Source organism: Lissotriton helveticus, chromosome 5_1 (assembly GCF_964261635.1).
Source record: "Lissotriton helveticus chromosome 5_1, aLisHel1.1, whole genome shotgun sequence".
Lineage (NCBI taxonomy): Eukaryota > Metazoa > Chordata > Amphibia > Caudata > Salamandridae > Lissotriton > Lissotriton helveticus.
Window position 1 is genome coordinate 1,676,046,746 of NC_136065.1, and position 22,060 is coordinate 1,676,068,805.

The following is a 22,060-nucleotide window of genomic DNA, read 5'->3' on the forward strand; positions in this document are numbered from 1 at the left end:
GAATTGATCCAGAAAACTTTTCTGCCACAGCATCCCTGTGCGCCGGGGGGAGGGGGGGGCGGCACCACGTGACTCCGCCCTGATGTTGTCCGTGTTCGTGACATCAGCGAGGATACATAAGTCCCACCGTGGCGTGCCTACGTCAGTTTTTTTCGGAGAACTTTTCCACGCTGCAACGCGGAGCCATCACAAACAAAACTGTAAGAATACTGGAGCAGCATGCGAAAATCCAGCTATACAGAAGGGAAAGAAAAGAAAGGTGAGGGACAGCACTATCCAGAATAGTGCCAAGCACTAAGGCACAAAGTCATGGGATGAAAGAATACTGTAAGCAAGCCTGCAACCAACATAACAGCCTCCCTGGAGGCAGAAAGCATGTGAAAAAGGGCACAGCAGACGAAGAAGTCTGCAACCACTGCCCGGAGCCAAGAAGGGGTCCAAGGACAGAATGGAAGCGCAATGACAAGTAATCCCCCAACAACACCAGCAGAGGGGAGCTCCTAAAAAGAACCGAGGTTGAGACCCAGCCAGGGGACCTCAACCCAAGGACTGTAAGAGTCAGAAGTGCAAGCAACACAAGGAAGAAGGGCACAAACGAATCCAACATTGGAGACCAAATGCATGGCACCGAAGCACCCAGGCATTCCAACCAATCACCAGAAAGAAGGAATGGAGCAACAACAACAACAACCAGGCGGGCATCCCCCTAGGGAGGGAGTAAGAAAAAGGGCACTCGCAGAGGAACGACGCCCTGAAGCAGGCGAGTGCAGAAGACCGAGAAGGGTCCTCGCAGAAACGGGGAGGAAGGGCGGGTTGTGAAGGAATCTGCGGCTAGAATTGTCTCTACCAGATACATTGTTACCAAAGGTAAGTAACTTGTACATGTGATAGAGACTACTAGCCGCAGATTCCTTAACGTAGAATAGATACCCTATCCATACCCAAAAGAAAGGAGGGTCTGCGAGAAGACCTCTCCAGCTCAGACGAGCCCAAGACCCACAACAGGGGACCGGTCACGGGGACAGGGAAAAATAGCCCCGTCCACCACAACAGGGGATGAGTCACAGAACCGAAGCTGAAGAGAACCTCAACATCATAGAGGAACAACAAAAGAGGCAACCCAGCCTTCATCAACAGGAGAAAGCAAAGGCAATATGAAGGAGGCCAGAATACCCCAAGCCCAGTCACTCTTAGGGAAAAAACTATCTCGCATCAGAGGACATAATCATAGACCTGCGCAGAAACCACAGAAGGCTTAGTAATCAGCCAAAAAGCACATTCTTACCAAAAAAGGGGGCTGGACCAGCAGCCAACTGAAGAGAGGGGCCAACCATGGACTCCGTGGACACAGTAACCCTCACAGAAAGTGTAACAACTACTCAAAACCCAAATACCAGGAGCAAGTGGGATAATGCCTCCCACCTAGACACTGAGGATCAGCAAACCAACCTACTGAGGAGGAGGAGGAGGAGGAGAAGGACGGAGTCCCGCAAGAAGATGCTGAGTGGCGGAGTCTGCATGAGTATTAAACAGCAGGACCCCGTCAAAAGGGAGGTCGACTAGACGCTCTCTAATATTTTCAGGAAAAACAGCATCACATAGCCAAGCATGGCAATGGAGAGCTACAGAAGTGAATAAATGCAATCAACCAGAGAGAAAGGGTCAAAAAGGACACTCTTGTACCCCTCAATAGTAACAGTACCAAACAACGAAAGAGTGACCGCATCAATAGAAGTAAGAACACGTCATGAAGTAATTATAGTTCATACCACCAGGACAGGTACGGAAACAATAGGAGGGTTAGGTGAACATGCAATGTGAAAAGAAAAGAACCCTCAGGCACCCACAAAATGTCGGTAGCCAAATGTCTTCATTGGGTTCTTGTTGAAAGAATAATATCAAAAGTGTAGTGAAGTAGTGAATTAAAAAGAGTGTGGACTACTCCCCAAACGGAAACACTTTTTAATAAGAGGGTAGTTCTAACTATTAAAACCAGTGAAAAATTAGCGGACTTATAAGTGGTTAAGTTAATTTGAACCTTCAAGTCCTATAAAGATCTATAAAAAAGAAAAGGTCAACATGTTTCTGCTGATGAGCCAATAGTCAGCTCAGCATTCATCAGGACCAAGAAATACCATCCTCACTCCATGGATGACACACACTAAGGTGCCAAAACCATATGGAGTGGGCAGGGACATTTATACAACCTTCACTGTGAGAGTTGCACAGATGTTGTCTCCTACGGCCTCTCCAAAATGTGAGAGACAGGCGAATCTGCAATATATAAACACAATCACAACAACAGATTTATAAGCAGTATCCCTTTAGGAGGAGCAAAAACAGTATTACTTATTTGCAAATATCATTGTTCAACTTAAAAACCTCCCCAGTCAAACCATCATATTGTTGGAAATAGTACAGAAGACATTTTCTCACTTCGTGATTACATGGCAAAAATATTTCTATTTTACAAAACACTGTTCTTTACTCAACAGTGCTCCTGGCATCACATTTTGCCAAAAAACAGGCTATGCCTTAATATGCCGCGCTACGTTACAAACGGATCATAATGCATGCCATATGAAAAATTAATGTTATTCAAAAAAGTGCCTGGTTCGTTTAAAAGTAACAACAAATAGTAAAAACATCTTCAAGGAAGAAACGGTAGATAAATTGTGACCATAATACTCACAATTAACAGGTAGTGGGGGCGCCCCTTAGGCTAGTGGCAGGGGGAAACCTTCACGCCCGGACAATCTACGAGAAACAAACAGCTGAGATACCGTTCGTTACCCGTTATGAAAAAATAGCAAGAATGGCACCTGGCTAAATAACCAGTAAAGGCTTGCCGTGAACTTACTTGCTACCGGGCGACCGCCCACCTTGAAACCTAAAGTATCCACATCCACAGCCCGGAACAACAAGCTTTAAACCCGGACGTGGGGATTAAATGGAATTCGAAAAAGACGTGACTCGCGATCACGTGACTACGTGACTCGCGGTCACGTCATCAAACCTTTAGCGCTCCGTTCTTAAAGTGACCGCGTTATTAATTTACATGGGGGCATATGTAACATTGATTTGTTTATGTGTAAATTGCAAAACAAAAGGCAAGCAATGTCACAAGTGCACAATTGCAGCTAGTAATAGAAGAAGGTTGTACCATTACTAGCCCGGCTTGTCATAACTAGTGTGAGAAATCCCATATAATAACGCCGTCATAACAATCATTTTCTGAATGCAGTGAGAGCGAAACCAGTGGCTTAATGGCTAAAATTGCATTCATCCTTAGGTCCAACGAACACAATAAATGTTGTCATCTACTCTACAATGAATGTCTCCAGGAGTCAGGATATGAGAAAATATACATTTAAAGAGGGGTAGCTCTAAGGCATTTAAGAAGACCTGAGGAAAAAGGAGCTTAAGATAGTATCAAGGATAGACTCACCTCCGCATCACCGACCCCCAAGGGATATCGTCATTAAGGCCATGTATATGCGTTGAGAGGCGGTAAATCCATCTTTGCTCCTTTTCAAAGATGTTACCCTCATTGGTCTGAGCCAACTGCTCTATCACTGTCCATCTAAGATCGTCCGGACAATGATCACATTCAAGGTAATGGGCAGTTAGTTTAGTAGTACTCCTGCCACATCTCACATTACTGCGATGTTCGCCAATGCGTGTTTTTATTTTCCTTGTGGTCATTCCTACATACCTGAGGTTGCAGGGACAGATAATCAAGTAGATCACATTACTCGAATTACAATTCGTATGGCTCCTAATGTGCCATACTTTGCCCTCCTTCAAATTCAGAGTTTTCGCAGTTGTAGTCAGATGACAGACACTACATCCACCACATGGGAAGTGGCCTGTCACGGGTGGTAAAACCCATGCATTTTGAAGAGTCTGGTCATGTGGGGAGTGGGCAGTTCTAGGGCGTGTATGGACAAGGGCATCCTGCAAACTTCTCTCACGTTTGTAGGAGAAGAGTGGTTTTTGCCATGTACGTCCGCCACTGGTGAGAATGCGCCAGTGTTTGCCTATGCAGCGACTCACAGCATTGGATACATTGCTGTAGGTCGTTACACAGGTCAATGGAATCTCAGCATTGGTCTCCCTATTGTGGTCTTCCAAAAGAGCCTCTCTGTTGTTATTTCTTGCTCTTTTACAACTTTTATGAAGTATTCCTTTTGGATAGCCCCTAGTCAGTAACTTGTTCGTGAGATCTTCTGCCTGTTTGTTGAAATCTCCGGGTTTACTACAGTTTCTACGGATGCGTAGATACTGCCCAAAGGGTAAATTTTCCCGCAGCGAGCGAGGGTGGAAGCTCGAAAATAGAAGCAGATTATTTTTGCTTGTAGGTTTGTAATAGGTTTTACTGATGAGGTGATCATTTTCCTTAGTTAATGTTACATCCAGAAAGACAATGGAAACAGGATCATAATGATGGGTAAATCGCAAATGGGGGTCCCATGTATTCACCCAATCAAAAAAGGAAAGGAGAATTTCCTCTGACCCTTTCCAAATTAAAAGCACATCGTCAATGTACCTCTGCCACAGGATAACATTGAGAGTGTAAGGATTGGTGGGTGCCAAAATATGGGTCTTCTCAAAGTTATACACATATAGCCCTGCAATGCTAGGGGCAAAGGTGCTGCCCATCGATGTGCCCGTATTCTGTAAATAGATGGTGTCTTCGTATTGGAAGAAATTGCGCTTCAGAGCTAAAGTAGCACAATCAATGACAAAGGTTCTGGAGGTGGTATAATTCCAGTCAGTTTGATCCAGGACATCTGCCAATACTTTCAGTGTTGCATCCTGCGGGATGCACGTATATAGACTTTCAATGTCCAAAGAGACCGAAAAACATGGCTCTTCGGGCAACTTGACAGTTAGTAGCATCGAAAGAAGGCTCTTGGTGTCCTTAATGTAGGTACTGGTGGACTGTACCAATGGTTTAAAAAAGAAATCGCAGTATTTAGTGAGTGGCTCTAACTGCGAACCAATCCCTGAAACTATGGGTCTCCCTGGAGGTGGAACCCGATTTTTGTGGGTTTTAGGAAGTGTGTAAAAATACTGGATTTTGCCCTCAGAACTAATAAGGAAATCAGCTTCCTGTTTGCTTATGTAGCCATCTCTTTCAGCTGTCATGACCAGTTCAGCTACAGAAGTGGCCATAGCATGGCCAAGAGCATCAGCAACATCCAAAGCCGCACGAATAATGAACGCCGCCAACTCCCTACCATCCAACACATGGGCCACAGATCATCACGGGCACCCTCATGAGAGACATGAGAAAGAAGGGACTTCACAAAGTCCCACAGGCTGGAAGTAGCCCTGGTCAACAAACACAAAGTGTTAAGCGCCCGCAAGGCAGCACTGGAAGAAGCGAAGACATTACGCCCCCATGAATCTAACCACCGGGCCTCCCGAGATGGAAAAAACAACACCAGAGGCAAGAACGGAAAGGCATTCCACAGAAGATCGCCTTGAGTAGAAGGATGGAAAGAAAGACAGACCGGGTCGTGCGTAGCAGGACGGTGGCAATGTAGTAGCGCCTGAGGCACCGGATTGCCTGTGGCAAGGCTCCCCCATAAGAGAATTATGGAGTAACGCTTCAAAAGGAAGGAACAACTCCTGTCCACCAGAGCCCTGGTGGACAATCTCCAAGAGGTTGTCTGTAGGAAATGGAGTGATAGGGTCACCCATCCTCAGAATACCAGCAGCTGTGGAAATAGCCCAAACAAAGGCAACACTGGCCTCAGTAGGGCGCCGCGGAGGCAAAACTAATTCCTCTGTGGGTGACGGTTGCAGACTGAGCCGCCCATCCCCAAGTCCAGGGGGAAGCGGCCAGTCCCGGAATAGAGGAGGATCCACAGAGGAATGGGAAAACTTAGGGGCCCCAGGGGAGGGCAGGGAGGCCTGTCGAGAAGCCAGCCACGAGCCACAGAAAGAAGGGTTCAATGATTTAGGCAATGGGAGCCAACCCTGGAATATGCCGGTGAAAAGGAAACTACACGGCGCCCTCTCTCAGGCGAGGAACGCACCAACATATGACGGACCTTTGGAGAAGAAGGGACCTCAGAAGACGAATCCAGAACCCAACGTCGGCGCGGCTCCGTGGAGTCTGCCATTGGCGCCTGATCAGCGTCGGAGTGGACGTCGGAGTGGACCTCCATGGTGCCGGGCCGACCTCTGCCACCACATGCTCTCCAAAAGAATGGGGAGCGACCGACACCGGAACGGCGAAGGCGTGGCACCAAAAAGGCGCCGGCTCAACTTCAGACGGAGCAGCCGCCCGTGTCGAGGACCGAGAGGGTCTCAGGAAGGCGCCCAGGCCCCTGCCTCCACCCGCGACGAAACCGGCGACTCCTTGCCTCCGAGGTAGGGGACGGATGCTGGGATGACACCGACCTGGACAAGCACGTGGACAGCAACTTCATCCGGCGCTCCCGCCGTGATTTAGGCTTAAGGTGCTGCCAGGCGTCACAACTCTTCGAGTCATGGTGCTCACCCAGGCACCACATGCATATCGGGTGAGGGTCCGTCACCGACATGGGACGTGCACAGGAGGTACACGTCTTGCAGCCCAAAGGTATATGCACACTGTTCCCCGTAACGCCAAGGCGTTGAAAAAGAAGAGAAGGCCTGAAAACAACCCAGGACACAATCCAGATCCGCATTGCATGTGGAAAGAGAAAAAACTGAGGTAGGCACACCGGGATGGTACTTATGTATCCTCGCTGACGTCACGAACGCGGACGACGTCTGGGCGGAGTCACGTGGTGCCGTCCCCTGGCTAGCATTGATGCTATTGCAGAAAAGTTTTCCGGATTCAGTCTCACGTCTGGGGATAATTCTACGTTAAGGAATCTGCGGCTAGTAGTCTCTATCAGATGTCATTGTACAGAAGCCGAAACTGAAATGAGTCAATAGGCTCATTTCAGTTTCACTTTCTATTTGTTCAGGGGGCTATCTTAGCCCCCCGAGCTTGTATAAAGACATAAGAAGTATCATTGGAAAGGGGAGAATCTACCCTTTCCAATGGTACCCCTCCTTAGTGGATCCCTGCTTGGGGATCACCCCAAGAGGGCGATCCACAAGCAGTGATATGCCCACTGGACACCAGGCAGGGGGGAGCGGCCCCTTGGGCAAAGGCCTTTGCTCCCCCATAAAATATTTGGGGGAAATCAGTCTTTCTGCCCCCCCTTGTGGGCAGATGGGGCAGTAGCAGTGGGGGCTGCCTGAGATGGGCATGCCAAAGCTGCAAACCCCGGAATATTACAGACTTTCTGCAGAAAGCCCACTAGATGCCAGCGATTATATGTATTTTATTTAGAGATGGGGACTACCTAAGATGACATGCCAATGCCTCCAACACCCTGTAAATTTCTACCGTCTTTCTGCCCCCTCTGGGAGGCAGATGGGGGCAGTAGCCCCCGATCTGCTCCCACGCTGGTGGGGGCAGATATCCCACTAGATGCCTGGGATTTTTAAAAATTATATTTAGGGCTGATGGCTGGCCGAGATGGGCATGCTAATACCACCACCCCGCAAAATTCCACAGGTTGCTCCCTTTTTTTTAGTCACACATTTTGGCTGTTTCAGTGATATTTTTATTCTCATCTGCACCCAAGCGGGGGCAGAAAACCCCTAGAAACCAGGGAGATTGTGTGTGTGTAAACTGGAGTTTGGCTGACGGTCTGTGTGTACTGTCCTTTGGCTGGCATTTTGGTGGCAGTGTGTGTGGCCCTGCACTTGGCTATTGGTGTGGGTGGACTCGCGCTTGATGATGGTGTGTACAGATTGGCGCTTGCCTGGTGGTGTGTGTGGGCTGGTGCTTGGCTGGCAGTGTACGTGGACTGGCACGTGGCTAGCTGTGTGCATGCATGGTGCTTGTCTGCAGGGCTGGACTGGCCGTATAGGCACCTGGCATTTCTCTGATGGGCCGGAGGGGTGGAGGACGTTTTTCTAGCCGAGGGAGGCGGTTTTGTCCCTGCGGGTTGGTTTTCAACTTGTGCTGCATTATCGGACCCCAGTACAAAAGCAGGAGCAGTGCTTTTTACCAGCATGCCCCCCCATTCCTCACTTCCAGCCCCCCAGTCTGGCCCTGCTTGGCTGGTGGTGTGCGTGGATGATGCTTGGCTGACTGTGTGCATGGATGGTGCTTGGCTGGTGGTGTGTGTGGATGGTGTTTGGCTGGTGGTGTGCGTGGTTGGCGCTTGTCTGGTGGAGTGCATGGATGGTGGTGTGCGTGTACTGACTCATGGATCCCCCAGTGTTTTCTTACCCAAAATCCCCTGCAAACTTTAAATTGAGCTAAAAAAAATCACATTTTCCTCACTTTTCTGTGTGGGAAAGTTATGGGATTACGAGGCTGCCACAAATTTCCTACCACCCAGTGTTCCCCCAGGTCTCCCGATAAAAATGGCACCTCACATACTTTTTAAATATTTCTTACTTTTAACTGTTAGTTTCAATAAAAAACCTTGAAGGATCTACACAAATGACCCCCTGCTGAATTCAGAAATGTGTCTACTTTTCAGAAATGTATAGCTTTTCAGGATCCATTATTGCTTTCACACCCATTTCTACCACTAACTGGAAGGAGGTTCAAAGCACAAAAAGTAGAAAAAATAGACTACGTCCGAGTAAAATGCTAGAACTGTGTAGAAAATATTGGTTTTCTAACAGAAGTCTGCCGGTCCCTTAAGGCTGGTGAATTCAGCACCACAAACCTTTGTTGATACCATTTGCAGGGAAAAAAAACAGACGCTTTCTTCAGCAACACTTTTTCCCCATTCCCTCCCTCCCCCCAAAAAATGTAGCTGTATTTTTGCTAATTTCTGGGTTCCATCCAGGGGAATCTACAAACCCTGGGTACCTTTAAAATCCCCATGATGTTGGAGGAAAAAACTGAGATCATCTGAAGATACAAAAAGCCCCTATGTGGTGGTTTAGCTTAAAGATTAACTATTCTCTAGACCTTTTTTTACCAGAGTATTCCCAGCTTCATATAGGGTAATATTCCAAGAGGATGTGAATCTGTAAAATTTCCAGTGCTGGAGAACACCTATTTCCTTTGCCTGAGGGAAAGGATCTTTTCTATGGCTTTCTTTTGTAACAATGCCCATTTTCTTTTATCAGATTTTAGTGCTGAGAGAAAGACAGGCGGAGTTTCGGGAAAGATGGAGGGGAATACACTGATTGATCATCTGTGAGACCTAGTCTGAGTGTATGGCCATTACATTTGCAAGAACATCACCCCCACCTGTGCATAGGATTGCCATACTTCTCAGAGAAAAATATTAGCCCTTTGTACATATTTTGAGGTACTTGAAGGGGCACTAGATGACTGCAGAAGATTTTAAAGTTTGTGAAACATCCTCTGTTTCTTTAAAATTGGCAATTCTGCTTTTATTTGCTTTAGAATAATTTAGGAACAGATTAGCCAACTCGATAACGTTTGACTTTTTTACCCTGTATTTGTTACTTTATATTTTTACCTGTATTGGCATGGAAATACCAGCCAGAATAGTTAAATACAATTCAGGTCGCAACGCTTCTGATTAAAATGTACAAATATATTTTTAATTTAGCATTTACAATATTTAAAAATCAGTTTGGTAAAACATGTCTAAATAATACATTTTATACAAGATAATTGGTGCAGCTTGCAATTTCAACAAAGTATAATGTCTATAGATTTCATACATATCACAATTGGACACAAATGTGAATGATACATTCATTTATAGTACATAATCAAAGTTATCTCTGATTTATGAACTATCTTCTGATATGCTATGTTGTGGAACTCTCTCCCCCCGGCGATTCGTGCCTCTAGGGACTTGCTCTCCTTCCGCCGAGCTGTGAAAACTTTCCTGTTCCCTTAGTCCACTTCCACTACTGTTTTTATTTGTTGTGTTGTGCTGCTACCTTGTCGCGGCGCCAGGACGCTCCTTCGCTGGAGCAGCTGTGCGCCTAATAAAAGTGCATAACATAACATAACATATTGTCTTCTCTAGTCTTCTATAGAAAACTGTTCCCTCCACCATACCTCCACTGTCAGACTCTGGGCTGCGTCCTGAATCCAGTTTGTCACACGACTGTGCCCGCCGGGAACGCTGGGGCTTCAGGGGAGGAGCTTTCCCAGCTCCATTGGAATCTTTTATATAAGGTACACAAAAGAAAGTAAAGCAGAAGATTAGAACGATTAAGAAAAGGAGCATAATAACATGTAGGTCGGGATACAGTTATGGGAGGTAAAGTTCCTTTTCAGTTTTATAATGGGACACAGAAGAAAATATTCATGAATCTTGACCAAAGCTTTAGTTTATACCAACACAGAAGGAAGAACACTTGTACAAATATCAGTAAGAGAATCATTTGCATGAAGGAGTTTGGAAGCACTGGGCGATTACATAGGAAATCTAAGAACATTTGGGGCAAAAAAGTTACTAACCACACCTCACTGTCAAATATTCTCAAGAAAACAAGGGTTATAATTGGTGCTGGGGGGGGGCGTGGCTTGCAGGCCATGAGCACGGACGCGCGCCGCTAAAGCTCCGGCGCTGATCGGGGCAAAATCCTGTTAAAATTGCCTCGGAGATCCCTGGGGTGATTAATTGGAGGATCGGAGGTGTGCTCCCAGACCCTGCTGCCTTCGAAAACGAAAGGCGAGCGGAGAGTCGGCCCGCAACACCGAGCTAAAAACGGTGCGGCCCACAGCGGAGGTGCGACGTCGGACGACGGGACCCACAGTGAGGAGCGAGGCCGCAGGCCTACGGCTGAGGCCACCGGAAGTGCTCGGAGGCTTGGAACCGCGATCACACAGGCGGCGTAGGAGGACTCGGGGCGAAATCGGAGGCCATCGGAGGACCCCTTGATGGAGATGGGCGAGCGCTGAGGCAGAGTGAGGTGCGGGCGTCATCAGAGGAACTGCCGCGCGGTGGGATACGTGGAAGAAACCGGCCGCGTAGGGGCACTGAGGAGCGGTGTCCCAAGGAGCGGGTAGCGGCCGTGGCATAGCGACACAGAATCGGCCATAGAGGTGAAGAGGCTCCCACTCCGTGTTGCCCCCCCCCCCTGTTTCTGGACTGGCCCTTGATTTTCCTGCACCGGGAGGTTGCCTGGGGCTCTCCCGCTCCGTGGATTCCGCGCCTCCCCCCGGCGGTGAGTTGAACGCTGGGGTTGTAAGTGGACCTGGGGAGGCCTGGTTTCACCAGGGGAGTGTGGTCGGACCACGGGACCCCCCGGGGGGGGGGTTTCACGTCTGTGGGGCTGAGGCCTACTTGTACACGGGTGGAGGGAGTCGCCGGGAGAGCTCCCAAATTCCTCCCTGCCCATATCCTCAAGGGGTGCGCAGGCCGCGGAGCATTACGGCCCCGCGACCCCAGGATAGCCCACGAGGGTGAGGACGTGTGAAGCCGGCGGACCTACTGTGGCGTCCCCCACCCTGCGGATGGTCGGACTACGCATCCCCACCTGGACTCTATCTAGCGGGGAGCCGCCGGGGGGAGCCTAGGGGACCCACAGGGCCACTTGCCAAGGACTGAAAACATCGCACCAATGGTCCGCAAGGGGGTGAAGCCGGCGGAAAGCTCCGGAGGACTGACGACGGTTACCACAATGCCACCAGCCATCGAGGACGGGGCACCGCAGCAGCCCATGACGGAGCGCCAGGCGGAGGGGCATCAGGTTGATAAGCTGGACATTATCCTGAAGGAAATCAGGGACTCCAGAGCGGTCCTGGAGCAACAGATGGGCACCCTGACGACTAACTTATCCCTACTGAAGGTGGACCACGGTAAACTGGCGGACAGAGTGAAAGAACAGGGCCTGTCCATTGGTGAGATCACGCCAACTGTGGCAGAACATACAGTCTCCATTCAACGGCTCCAAACACAGGTGGCCTCTCTCATGGACCGGGTGGAGGATGCGGAGGGCCTTAATCGCCGGAATAACATTCGCGTTATAGGCCTTCGGGAGCGATGTGAAGGGCCTCAGGCTGCAGATTTTATGGAACAATGGTTCCGGGAACATGTAGCGGAAGAAGGCCTCTCACCACACTTCTGCGTGGAGAGAGCGCATAGGATCCCGACGGGTAGACCTGACACTTGACGACCCCCACGCCCACTGATAGTGCGAATTTTGAATTACCGGGATAGGGATGTTCTGCTGCAAAAGGCACGGGAGAAGTCCGTTATCCAGTATGACAATCATAAAATCTCTCTCTATCCGGACTACAACAACATGGTTCAAAAGCAATGCTCCTCCTACCTAGAGGTGAAAAAGAAACTACAAAAGGACAACCTCAAGTACGCATTGCTGTGTCCGGCTCGTTTAAAAATCATACATGACAGGAAAACACACTTCTTCGAGAGTCCTGTGGATGCCGAGGAGTGGCTGGAGGTGATGGGCATAGACGGGAGCCAGGGACCCTCACAAGAACCGGATGCCGAGAGATCGAGTGGAACCCAGGACAGGAGTGGGGCGGAGCCCCCCAAACCGCGACGAGGCAGAAGGCGACGCAGACCGTCAAAGAAACAACAAAAAGAGAAGCAACTGGACGCTTTGGTGGTGGCAGGCACATTCAGAGAGGACTCTCAGAAGATATTAACGGACTCGGAGGACAGTACAGTCCATTCAGATTCGGACCACAGTGTACTACTGTTTCCCAGTGTCATGCCCCACACTGCAGATGATGTGATGGACAACTGTGGGGGGGAAGGCCTGAACGCAAGCAGCTGAAGGGCCTACGAACCCTATTGTATTTCCTACATGTTTTGACTTTACACTGTACTGTTACCAATGATGGCTACGAGGAGGGAGGTAGGGGTAACGTATGTGGGTGCCACTGCTACCTAAGAATGTATCCTGTTGTTATACCTGTTTGGGCACGGTCACATTTAAGATGTAAGTAAGGCACGGGCGACTTGAGATTTCTGTCCCCCTCTGAATATTGGTAACATTGCCCCACGACAGTTGCCGTAGAGCTGGCGGAGCCCGATGGGCTGAAGGTAGAGACTGCAATGGTGCTCGACCACCCCCCCCGATGGCGAATGCACTGGATATTCAGTCCTTTTAAGATTTGTTCAATTGTTGGGCTCAGCTTGGTTCTTAAGCTGCGCCGTTATGGTTCTTTTTTGTATTTGGGGTGGGGGGTGAGTAGTCTCCTGGTGGCGGTTACATAGGGTTCAAGCCGGTAGGCGGCTGAGGTTACAAAACAGGTGCACATATGAATATGGCTGACACAGTGGGGAAGTATAAAATCACGACCTGGAATGTGAGGGGGCTGGGGGCGGTTCAAAAGCGACACAGAATACACGCCTTTCTGCTGCGCCACCACGCGCAGATTGTTTTTCTCCAAGAATCCCACCTCACGGCCTCGGAAGCTATCAAGATGAGGAAGAAATGGAGGGGTACAATTCTGACCACGACATATTCCTCCTTCTCTAGGGGGGCGACAATATGGATTAGACATGGCACACCGTTCTTGGAGGTGGAAAGGAGGGAGGACGACCAAGGAAGGTACATATTAGTGAGGGGCACGCTAGATAGTACACCTGTAGTACTCGGATGTGTATATGCTCCGAATTTTGATCAAGACAAATTCTTGCAGAACTTAGGTCTGGCGTTAGCGGACTGGTCAGACACCCCCTGGATACTAGGGGGAGACTGGAACATGATCATGGATATCGACAGAGACAGATCACACACCCCCTACAAGTGGCAGGAGTCTCAAGGCTGACGGAACTGTTTTGCACATTGGCGACTGGATGGGGCTTGAGAGATGCCTGGCGAGCTTCACACCCTGAGAGCAAAGAGTACTCTCATTCCTCGCACATATTGCCAAGATCGATGGCCCAGAATACCTAGCAAAAACCTTTTCTGATCATAGGCCCCTGACGCTTACCATTCTATGGGGCAGAGTCCCTACCCCGGTTCCCACTTGGCGCCTGGACCCGCTCCTATTGGAGGATGGCCCCTTCAGGGCATCCTTGTCTGAGACACTAGATAAATACTTCATAGAGAACTGGGACACCGCCTCCACGAATTTGGTGGTTATGTTATGTTATGTTAATATTTATTTATTAAGCGCACGTACGCCCGTAGGCTTCATGGCGCTATCGGAAGGGAACATAACACAAAAATAATACTCTAGAAGTAAGCCTGTTTGAAAAGCCACGTCTTAAGAGAATGTCTAAAGGTAAGGAGGTCTGGACTCTGCCTTACAGGCAGTGGTAGTGAATTCCAGAAGGTAGCTGCAAGATGGTGGAAGCAGCTACCACCCATACGTTTTTTCTTGAAAGTCGGGACAACTAAAAAAGCTTTATGAGCAGAGCGAAGGTTTAGTGAGGGGTTGTACCTGGAGACAAGTTTCTTAATACATTTTGGGCCTGTGTTCTGTAGGGCTTTGAAAATAATACATCCAGTTTTAAACGCAACCCTTTGCACCACAGGTAGCCAGTGTAGTCTTTCAAGGCCAGGTCTGATAGACTGCCATTTCGGTTGTTTACAAATAAGCCTGGCCGCTTGGTTTTGAACAAGTTGAAGTCTTTTTAACAGGCCTGCTGGAAGTCCCAAATAAAGACTGTTCGAGAAATCCAGTCGGGAAAGAACGAGGGCAATAATGACCTGGGTAAGTGCAGATTGCGTTAAAAACTGGGCTATTTTTTAATTTTCCTAAGTTGAAAGAAACTGGCAGAGACTACTGTTCCAACTTGTCCTTTCAGTGAGAGATCTGCACTGAGCAGGACCCCCAGACTTTTAACCGAGAGGGATTTGGTGGGTGGGTCCACCATACTAGGTGGCCAGAAATGTGGGCCCCAACTTAATTTGCTTTTCCCGGGCAGGATCAGTTCTGTCTTGCCTGGGTTAAGCTTGAGATGGTTGAGGTTCATCCACCTCTGTATGTGTGTCATGGTGTTCTGGAATTCTGTCACAGAATCTACAGTATTAAGGGGGAAGACAAGTTGGAGGGTTTGGGATGCCATGAAGGTAGTGGTACGTGGGGCAGCGATTGTACAATTAGTGGGAGCTCGACAGGAAACCCTTAGGAAACTGCGGGATATAGAGGATAGATTGAGGACATTGGAGAGTGAGGTGGGGCTAGACCCTACTAAAAGGGAGGAATTACAGCTAGAGAACATAGAACATGCGGACACTCTTGAAACACTGCGCGTCATAGACCACAGGGAATACCTACGCCGACAGCACGCTGAGGCGGACAGGTCGGGAGCGCTGCTGGATCGTCTGGTTCGGGAGCACCCGGACATCCCGGTGATAACCAGGATACGGACACAGGGCGGACAAATAGTGGGTACGCAAACTGAGATCAACCAAGCATTTCACGACCACCTGACTACTTTATATGCACGGCCCACAGAAGTTGACCCAGATCAAATTGCTGCCTTTCTGACTGACCTCCCATTCCCAGTCCTGACCGCTGATGCCCAAAGGGAACTCGAAGGTCCCATCATACAACAGGAAATAGGGGTAGCCATTAAATCTCTGAACCGCAAAAATACGCCAGGCATAGATGGACTCCCAGTGGAGTTCTACGCGACATACTCGGACATCTTGGTACCAATCTTAGAGAGGGTGTATCGAGTGGCACTAGAAGAGGGCCGGCTGCCAGATTCCACAATGCAGGCGTTGGTCGTCTCACTGCCAAAACCCGGGAGGGACAGCCTGGACCTGGCGAATTATAGGCCGCTGTCAATGCTCTCTACGGAATACAAAATACCCAGTAAAGCGATAGCTCTGAGATTGCAGTCGCACCTCCCGGCCCTGATCCACAGAGACCAATGTGGGTTTCTCCCGGGTAGAAGCACCTCTATGAATACGCGTCGACTGCAAGCACTTATGGCGTCCACTCCACAGAACCTTCCGAGGGCGGGTTGCATAGCCTTAGATCTCCGGCAGGCTTTTGACTCCCTAACCTGGTCGTTTATGTTCCCGACCTTAGAGAGGTTTGGGCTCCCGGCCTCCCTCCTGGCATGGATCAGATTGCTTTATACCACCCCCTCGGTAAGGGCACGCACAGGGCGACATATTTCAGATAAGTACGCAATCCACCGTGGCACTAGACAAGGATGCCCATTGTCTCCACTGTTATTCGTGCTAGCCCTGGAACCTTTGGCCATAGCCCTAAGGACTGGGATGGGGCAAAGAGGAATACCGAGCGGCGGCACTCAGCACCTACTGTCCATTTACGCGGACAATATTTAATTGTTCCTCTGAGACCTGGAGGCAGATCATGCCCCCATATATGGAATCTTTGAGAGATTCTCGGCAGTCTCGGGCCTAACTATAAACCCAGAGAAGTCAAATGGCTTCTACTTCCGAGACATTCCGGACCCAGGTGTAATATTGTTCGGCGCCCACATTATCCCGATAGCTCCTGATACATTTAAATATCTGGGTATCCATGTTTATAGGCAGCAGGAAGATCAGATAGAGGGGAACATTAAGAAAGCTATAACAAGACTTCGAGCCTCTGTGGGGTTTTGGACGACGCTACCACTATCAGTCATGGGCAGAATCGCAATCTCCAAAATGGTAATGCTCCCTCGACTGTTATATTTCTTTGTTAATCTTCCAGTGTTCCTGCCGCAATCTATCTTCGACACTCTTAACTCTCTACTAACTACCCTGATCTGGGGGGCAGGGAGGCGATGAATAGGGCTGCGTAAGCTACAATTAGGAACTAGAACTGGTGGGATGGGAGCCCCGGACTTTAGAGGCTATTACTATGCTAGCCAACTTCAGTGGCTCTCCTGTTGGATGGCGGGACGGAACCTTCACGAAATAGACTATACGACTGACAGACTGAGACGGGGAGAACTACATGCCCTGCTACTCCCAAGAAGCCGCAACCCTCCGGAGTGACACCCACTTCTTCGCACAGCTCTGAGGGTCTGGCGAAAGGCCCTAGCATACACGGCCTCGGCAGAGGCGTATGCGGCCAACATTCCTTTGCTGGGCATCCCAACGTCGCAGGGCAGACTTACGGATAGAGTGCTACGCCCATGGCAAGAGACGGGCGTGGAGGTAGTAGGTGATTTTTTCGGAGATGACCATCTCCTTACTCACGAAGCCTTCTTACAGGCCACGGGAGCCCCCCCCCCCCAACTGTACCTGCTGCATGCCACAGTCACACACTACATACAACACAGATGGGCGCCCCAGCGCCTGCAACCTTCACAGCACCAACTGGTACACTTACTGTATCTCATGGGATCGGGAGGGCATCGGGTGCGATGGCTGTATACAGGAATTAGGGCACATGCCGCAGTTTCACTCACCACTCTTCAGCAAATCTGGGCACAAGACGCAGACCAGGTCCTATCGGATAAGGACTGGACCACAATATTAGAACACCCTAGGCGGGTATTGCGCAATGTCCGGTTCAGATTCATACAGGGGATGGTCCTGCATAGAGCATATCTGACTCCCAATCGGCTACATAAAATGTTCCTGAACTCTCCCCATAATTGTCCGCGCTGTGGTGAGGATGAGGCCGGGCTACTTCACATGATGTGGTCATGCCCACGACTTCGAGGGTACTGGTCAGGGGTGTGCCAGACACTAAGAGCAGTTACGAACCTCCCGGTGCCGGAAGAGGCACTGTATTGCCTACTGGGGTTGCGCAGAAGGCCCAAAACACTGAAGGCTCAACTGAAATTGCTAGATCTGGCTCTGTTACTAGCAATCAGGACAATAACAATGAGATGGAAATCACATAGACCGCCTGGAACACACCTTTGGCAGACGGAAGTGCTTTAGTGGGGGAGGGTGGAAGGGACGATACTTCGGAGGGAAGAAGCACGAGGCCTCCGGAAATTCCCTATATCCCAGGAATGGGAGACTATGTCCATTACAATGGAGGGTGGGGACCAAACACAAACGGAGGACAATGGGCGTGAGGATTAAAGAGGAGAGGTCACGCTCAATATGACGCACAACAGAACGCCCCAGACTTACTCACAACAACATTCACCATACGTTATTAAACCCCGTGAGGCAGCACACATTAGCGCCTAAGATAACCGGAGGGACCCGATTCTCAATTTTCCTTTTAGATGAATACCACTATTGGAGGGCCAGGAGACGACTAGTTTAAGTACGGGAGAGGGTGGGGGGAGGTGGGTGGGCGGAGGGCTGTTTGATTGATGATACGGTATTTCCTTAAGATGCAGATATTGAGAAATTACGCAACAAGATTTGTGTAACATTTTGCTGTAATTTTTAGTTGTCACTGTTGTGAGATAAGGAGGTATGCATAGGGGTGAAAATATAAAACCCGGCTGTTGCATTGACAGATTTATTGTAATGTTTACTTGCAGATAATACAGCTGAGAGTAAAGTTCTTTAAAAAAAATAAATAACTGGTGCTGGCCTCATTTACACCTCATCATGCTTGAAGCTGTGGCCATTGCATTAAAGGTGCCAAATCGCCCCTTCATAAGTTCAAAGTAGGCTCCGGGAGAAAATACTGCTTAATACAATCGTAATATTGTGGACAGGATGATATCTCTAGGCCTACTCCTGGGCAAGCACTTTTACCGATAATCACAGATTAATTCACTAACCAAGCTGGCTTCTAGGTAAGCATCAAATAGTTTTGTCAAGCCCCCAAACTTCAAACAATTACTCCATTCTTTTATGAAATCAGAAGTCCAGTGCCTCTGGAAAACAAACCTTGCTAATCCTATCTTTAAAAACTGTGCTAGAAAAACAGACCTTTGAGGTGAGCAGATTTGGAGTGTTGGTAGTGCTGTAGAATGTTCCATACAAAGTAGATGTTCTTCACCTAAAACTTGGGAACTAACTAGGGTTCCCTGCTCTGTTAGTCTTGACCGCCATCAGGGGCAACTGAAGGTCAAAGACCTCAGCTGCCATACACACCACCATTGAATAGGATGCTACCTCCTCCGTAGCCACTGAAGGGGCGGAAAGAAAGCAAGCATCCGGAGAAGGTCCCAGACCGTTTACCTCACCCAGGCACACACACCAGTCCATATTCTGTTGATCATAGGACTGGTATTCTAAAGGGTCCAGTGACCCCTCTCAGCCTTACCCGAGCCTAACCGATGACAATAAGCCTCAGGCTCCGATCTGGGAGGCAGGGGCATCAGAATCGGTGTCAGGCTCCATGGGGAGTAGGGGATGATGATGAGGGTGACAGGAGCATCGGCATCAGGACTGGTATCGGGGGAGGTCGAGATGAGTCGACCAATGCCGGTCTGAAACCAGGAATGTATCAGGAATGGATCCATGGCCCGCTGGGGCCGGAGCGACCGGTGCGGAGCCAGGAAGGGGCCCCCCCTCTAACCCCGGGGGGCCTGAAGGCTAGAGGATGGGATCCTAGTGCCCAAAAATGAGGCACATGGCCTCCTAAAACTATCTCAATTGGACATGTGCCGCTCTGGCCCTGTGATATGCGGAAAGATGCAGAGTCGCCCCAGGTTCTGGAAAATGAGTGCAGAGGTTCCTTAGTCTCATCAGCTGATGGATGAGGAGAAGTCAAAGAATGCTTCAACTTTTTACTCTACTTTCTATGCTTGCAACTTGAATATCCCATCGACTTCGAGTGGAACGAAGAAGACTTTGGGCTCCTTCCTATCGACCAGGATCTTGAGGACTGCAGAGTCGCATGCCGGACTGCCAGGCGTGGAAAGCAAAGAACCGACGTCAGTGCACCTAGGTGGCACCTATTTAGCTACCGAGAGGTCATTTCCAGTGCCTACGACTGATGTGGACCCGATCGACATCATATACAGGTGCCCAGGTGTACTGCTCACAAAAAAGCTTCTGGATCCAGTCTGAAGCTAAATATGATGAACAGTACTGAGCTCGGTCTTAATGGGACCAAGGTAGAACTGAGAGACATCCGCCACATGGTGATGCAACATCGATATTTGTTGGATGTAATGACCGCAATGGAGGAAGGGGTATGTGCCAAGATTGGAGCGTCCTTCTGCAAGTTTATCCCAGATAATGACCTGGATAATGGGACTCTGACTCTTGCAATCCAACTATTGCCCCGTTTACAAACAGACGTGCGTGAGGAGGGAGGTCCCGCTGAGTAGGCATGGTACTTGGACTGGTTTGCCTGGCTCCTCTGGAGGCTGACCGGATTGTACACATCACTGTTGCCCATTTTCATATGTTTATGGTTCTTGTGTGGTTTCCTCCAATTGGGGGGAGGTCCTGCTTTAAAAATGCAGTCCTCAAATTAGGTAGGATGCAAGTAACTAGGAAAGTAGTATTAGTCAAACTGAAGAACAGCATGTCCCCAAGAATGTGACTGTCATGAAATATGGGTTAGATAATGTAGCTGAAAATTCAAATAGAGGAGGGAATGTTGACATTGATAGAAATTGATGCTAATGCTTATAATGATACACTTGCATATATGAACGAACATGCATCACTATTATCAAATGTACCCGTCATTAACTCTTCATCAACCCATACTCAGAAATAAGTGATCAGGCAGGCTCTGCAACCTAGGCTCACAGTAATTGATTTACCGGTCACAGGTGGGGTGGCACGTAGTCGGCAGACAAACGCACAAACAAGAAACTCAAGTCCATCCCCAGATAAGAGCGACCCCACAATGGTCTGGGGAAATTGGCCCCAATAAAGCACACATGGCCAGAGGGGTGCACACATTCCCAAACACAATAAAGTCAGATACCCACATGAAATTAGGAACACAAAGCCAATCAGGACACAACACACACAGTACACGCAGTTATCATGCGCCACTCATGCCAGACATCTGGACACACTACCCACTGACCAGGGAAACAACCTGTACAACGCCATCATTACATCCCACTACCTTTACATAGCAGTCATTACATCGCAACATCCTTTACATAGCATGTCATTACAACACAGCCATTACATTGCATGTCACTACAACGCATGTCATTACAACGCGTGTCACTACAACGCAGGCATTACATCGCAAGTCATTACAATACTTACCATTACAATGCATAGAACCCTTACACTATCCAACACTTGCTCTACTGTTGCACTCACTGGAGTTAGAATAGTAATTTTTACCCCTACACTATCCAACACTTACCCTACTGTTGTATTCACTGGAGTTAGAATAGTAATTATTACCCCTATACAACCCAACACTTACCCTAAATGCGATGTAATGGTATGCACTGTAATGGTGTGCATTGTAAAGGTATAATGCGATGTAAAAGATTGCGTTGTAAAGGTAGTTTCTGAAAATGCGATGTAATGGTATGCAATGTAAAAGAATGCGTTGTAAAGGATATTGCGATTTAAAAACTCTGTTCTAAAGGCATGCATTATAAATAAGGCTCCCTGCTTTCCGATTTCACTGACTTTTACAGATAAATACAGACAGAAAACTTTTATTTTCTTGTCTGTATCTATTTTTAAATGTGGATAAAATCGGAAATTGGGTTACTTTTAAAGTAATTCTAAATACTGCCTGCCATGAATGCCAGGTCAATAGTTGTGTGGATTGATAGGTAAGGGGGCTAAAAAAGAAAGGAATTTTAGTAAAGAGGCTTGAACTAGATATGCACAAGGGTGATACTGAAATCTGCATATTTTCTTAAAAGTGCATTATTTTATCTTCTGCAGTGTTTACAGCATTAAAACCTGGTAGGCATTCAAGCATGAGTGCATATTTACCAGTGAAATAAATGAGGAAATATACTAATTTCAGCTTCATTTTCCACAAAACCCAAAATAAATATGGATAAATACAGACACAAGTAGCAAAAAATGAATATGGATAAATACAGACGGAAATGTAAAAAAATAAGTACCATAAAACCGGGAACCCTAATTATTAATGTATGCATTGTAATGTCATACATTCTACTGGCCCACATTGTGTCCTTGCGATGTTGAGGCCCACCTGCATTTGTTATCAGGGACCTTTTATTTACGACTCTATAGACAAGGACCACATTATTTCACCAAAGAAATAAATATATGATACCCAAAAACGGTATAAAAAGTTGCTTGGATTGATTGTTCTTTGAGACAG

The 22,060-nt window shown here is 48.3% G+C and overlaps 1 protein-coding gene across 1 annotated transcript in view; it reads right to left on the minus strand.

Annotated features, from left to right (window-relative positions):
* The window catches only part of CARMIL3 (capping protein regulator and myosin 1 linker 3), a 1,019,681-nt gene that overhangs the window by 16,017 nt on the left and 981,604 nt on the right, over nt 1-22,060 (minus strand). The window contains exon 39 of the mRNA XM_078644900.1: nt 10,061-10,168. Within this exon, the coding sequence (XP_078501026.1) occupies nt 10,061-10,168 (108 nt within the window). The remainder of the gene's footprint in view (nt 1-10,060; nt 10,169-22,060) is intronic.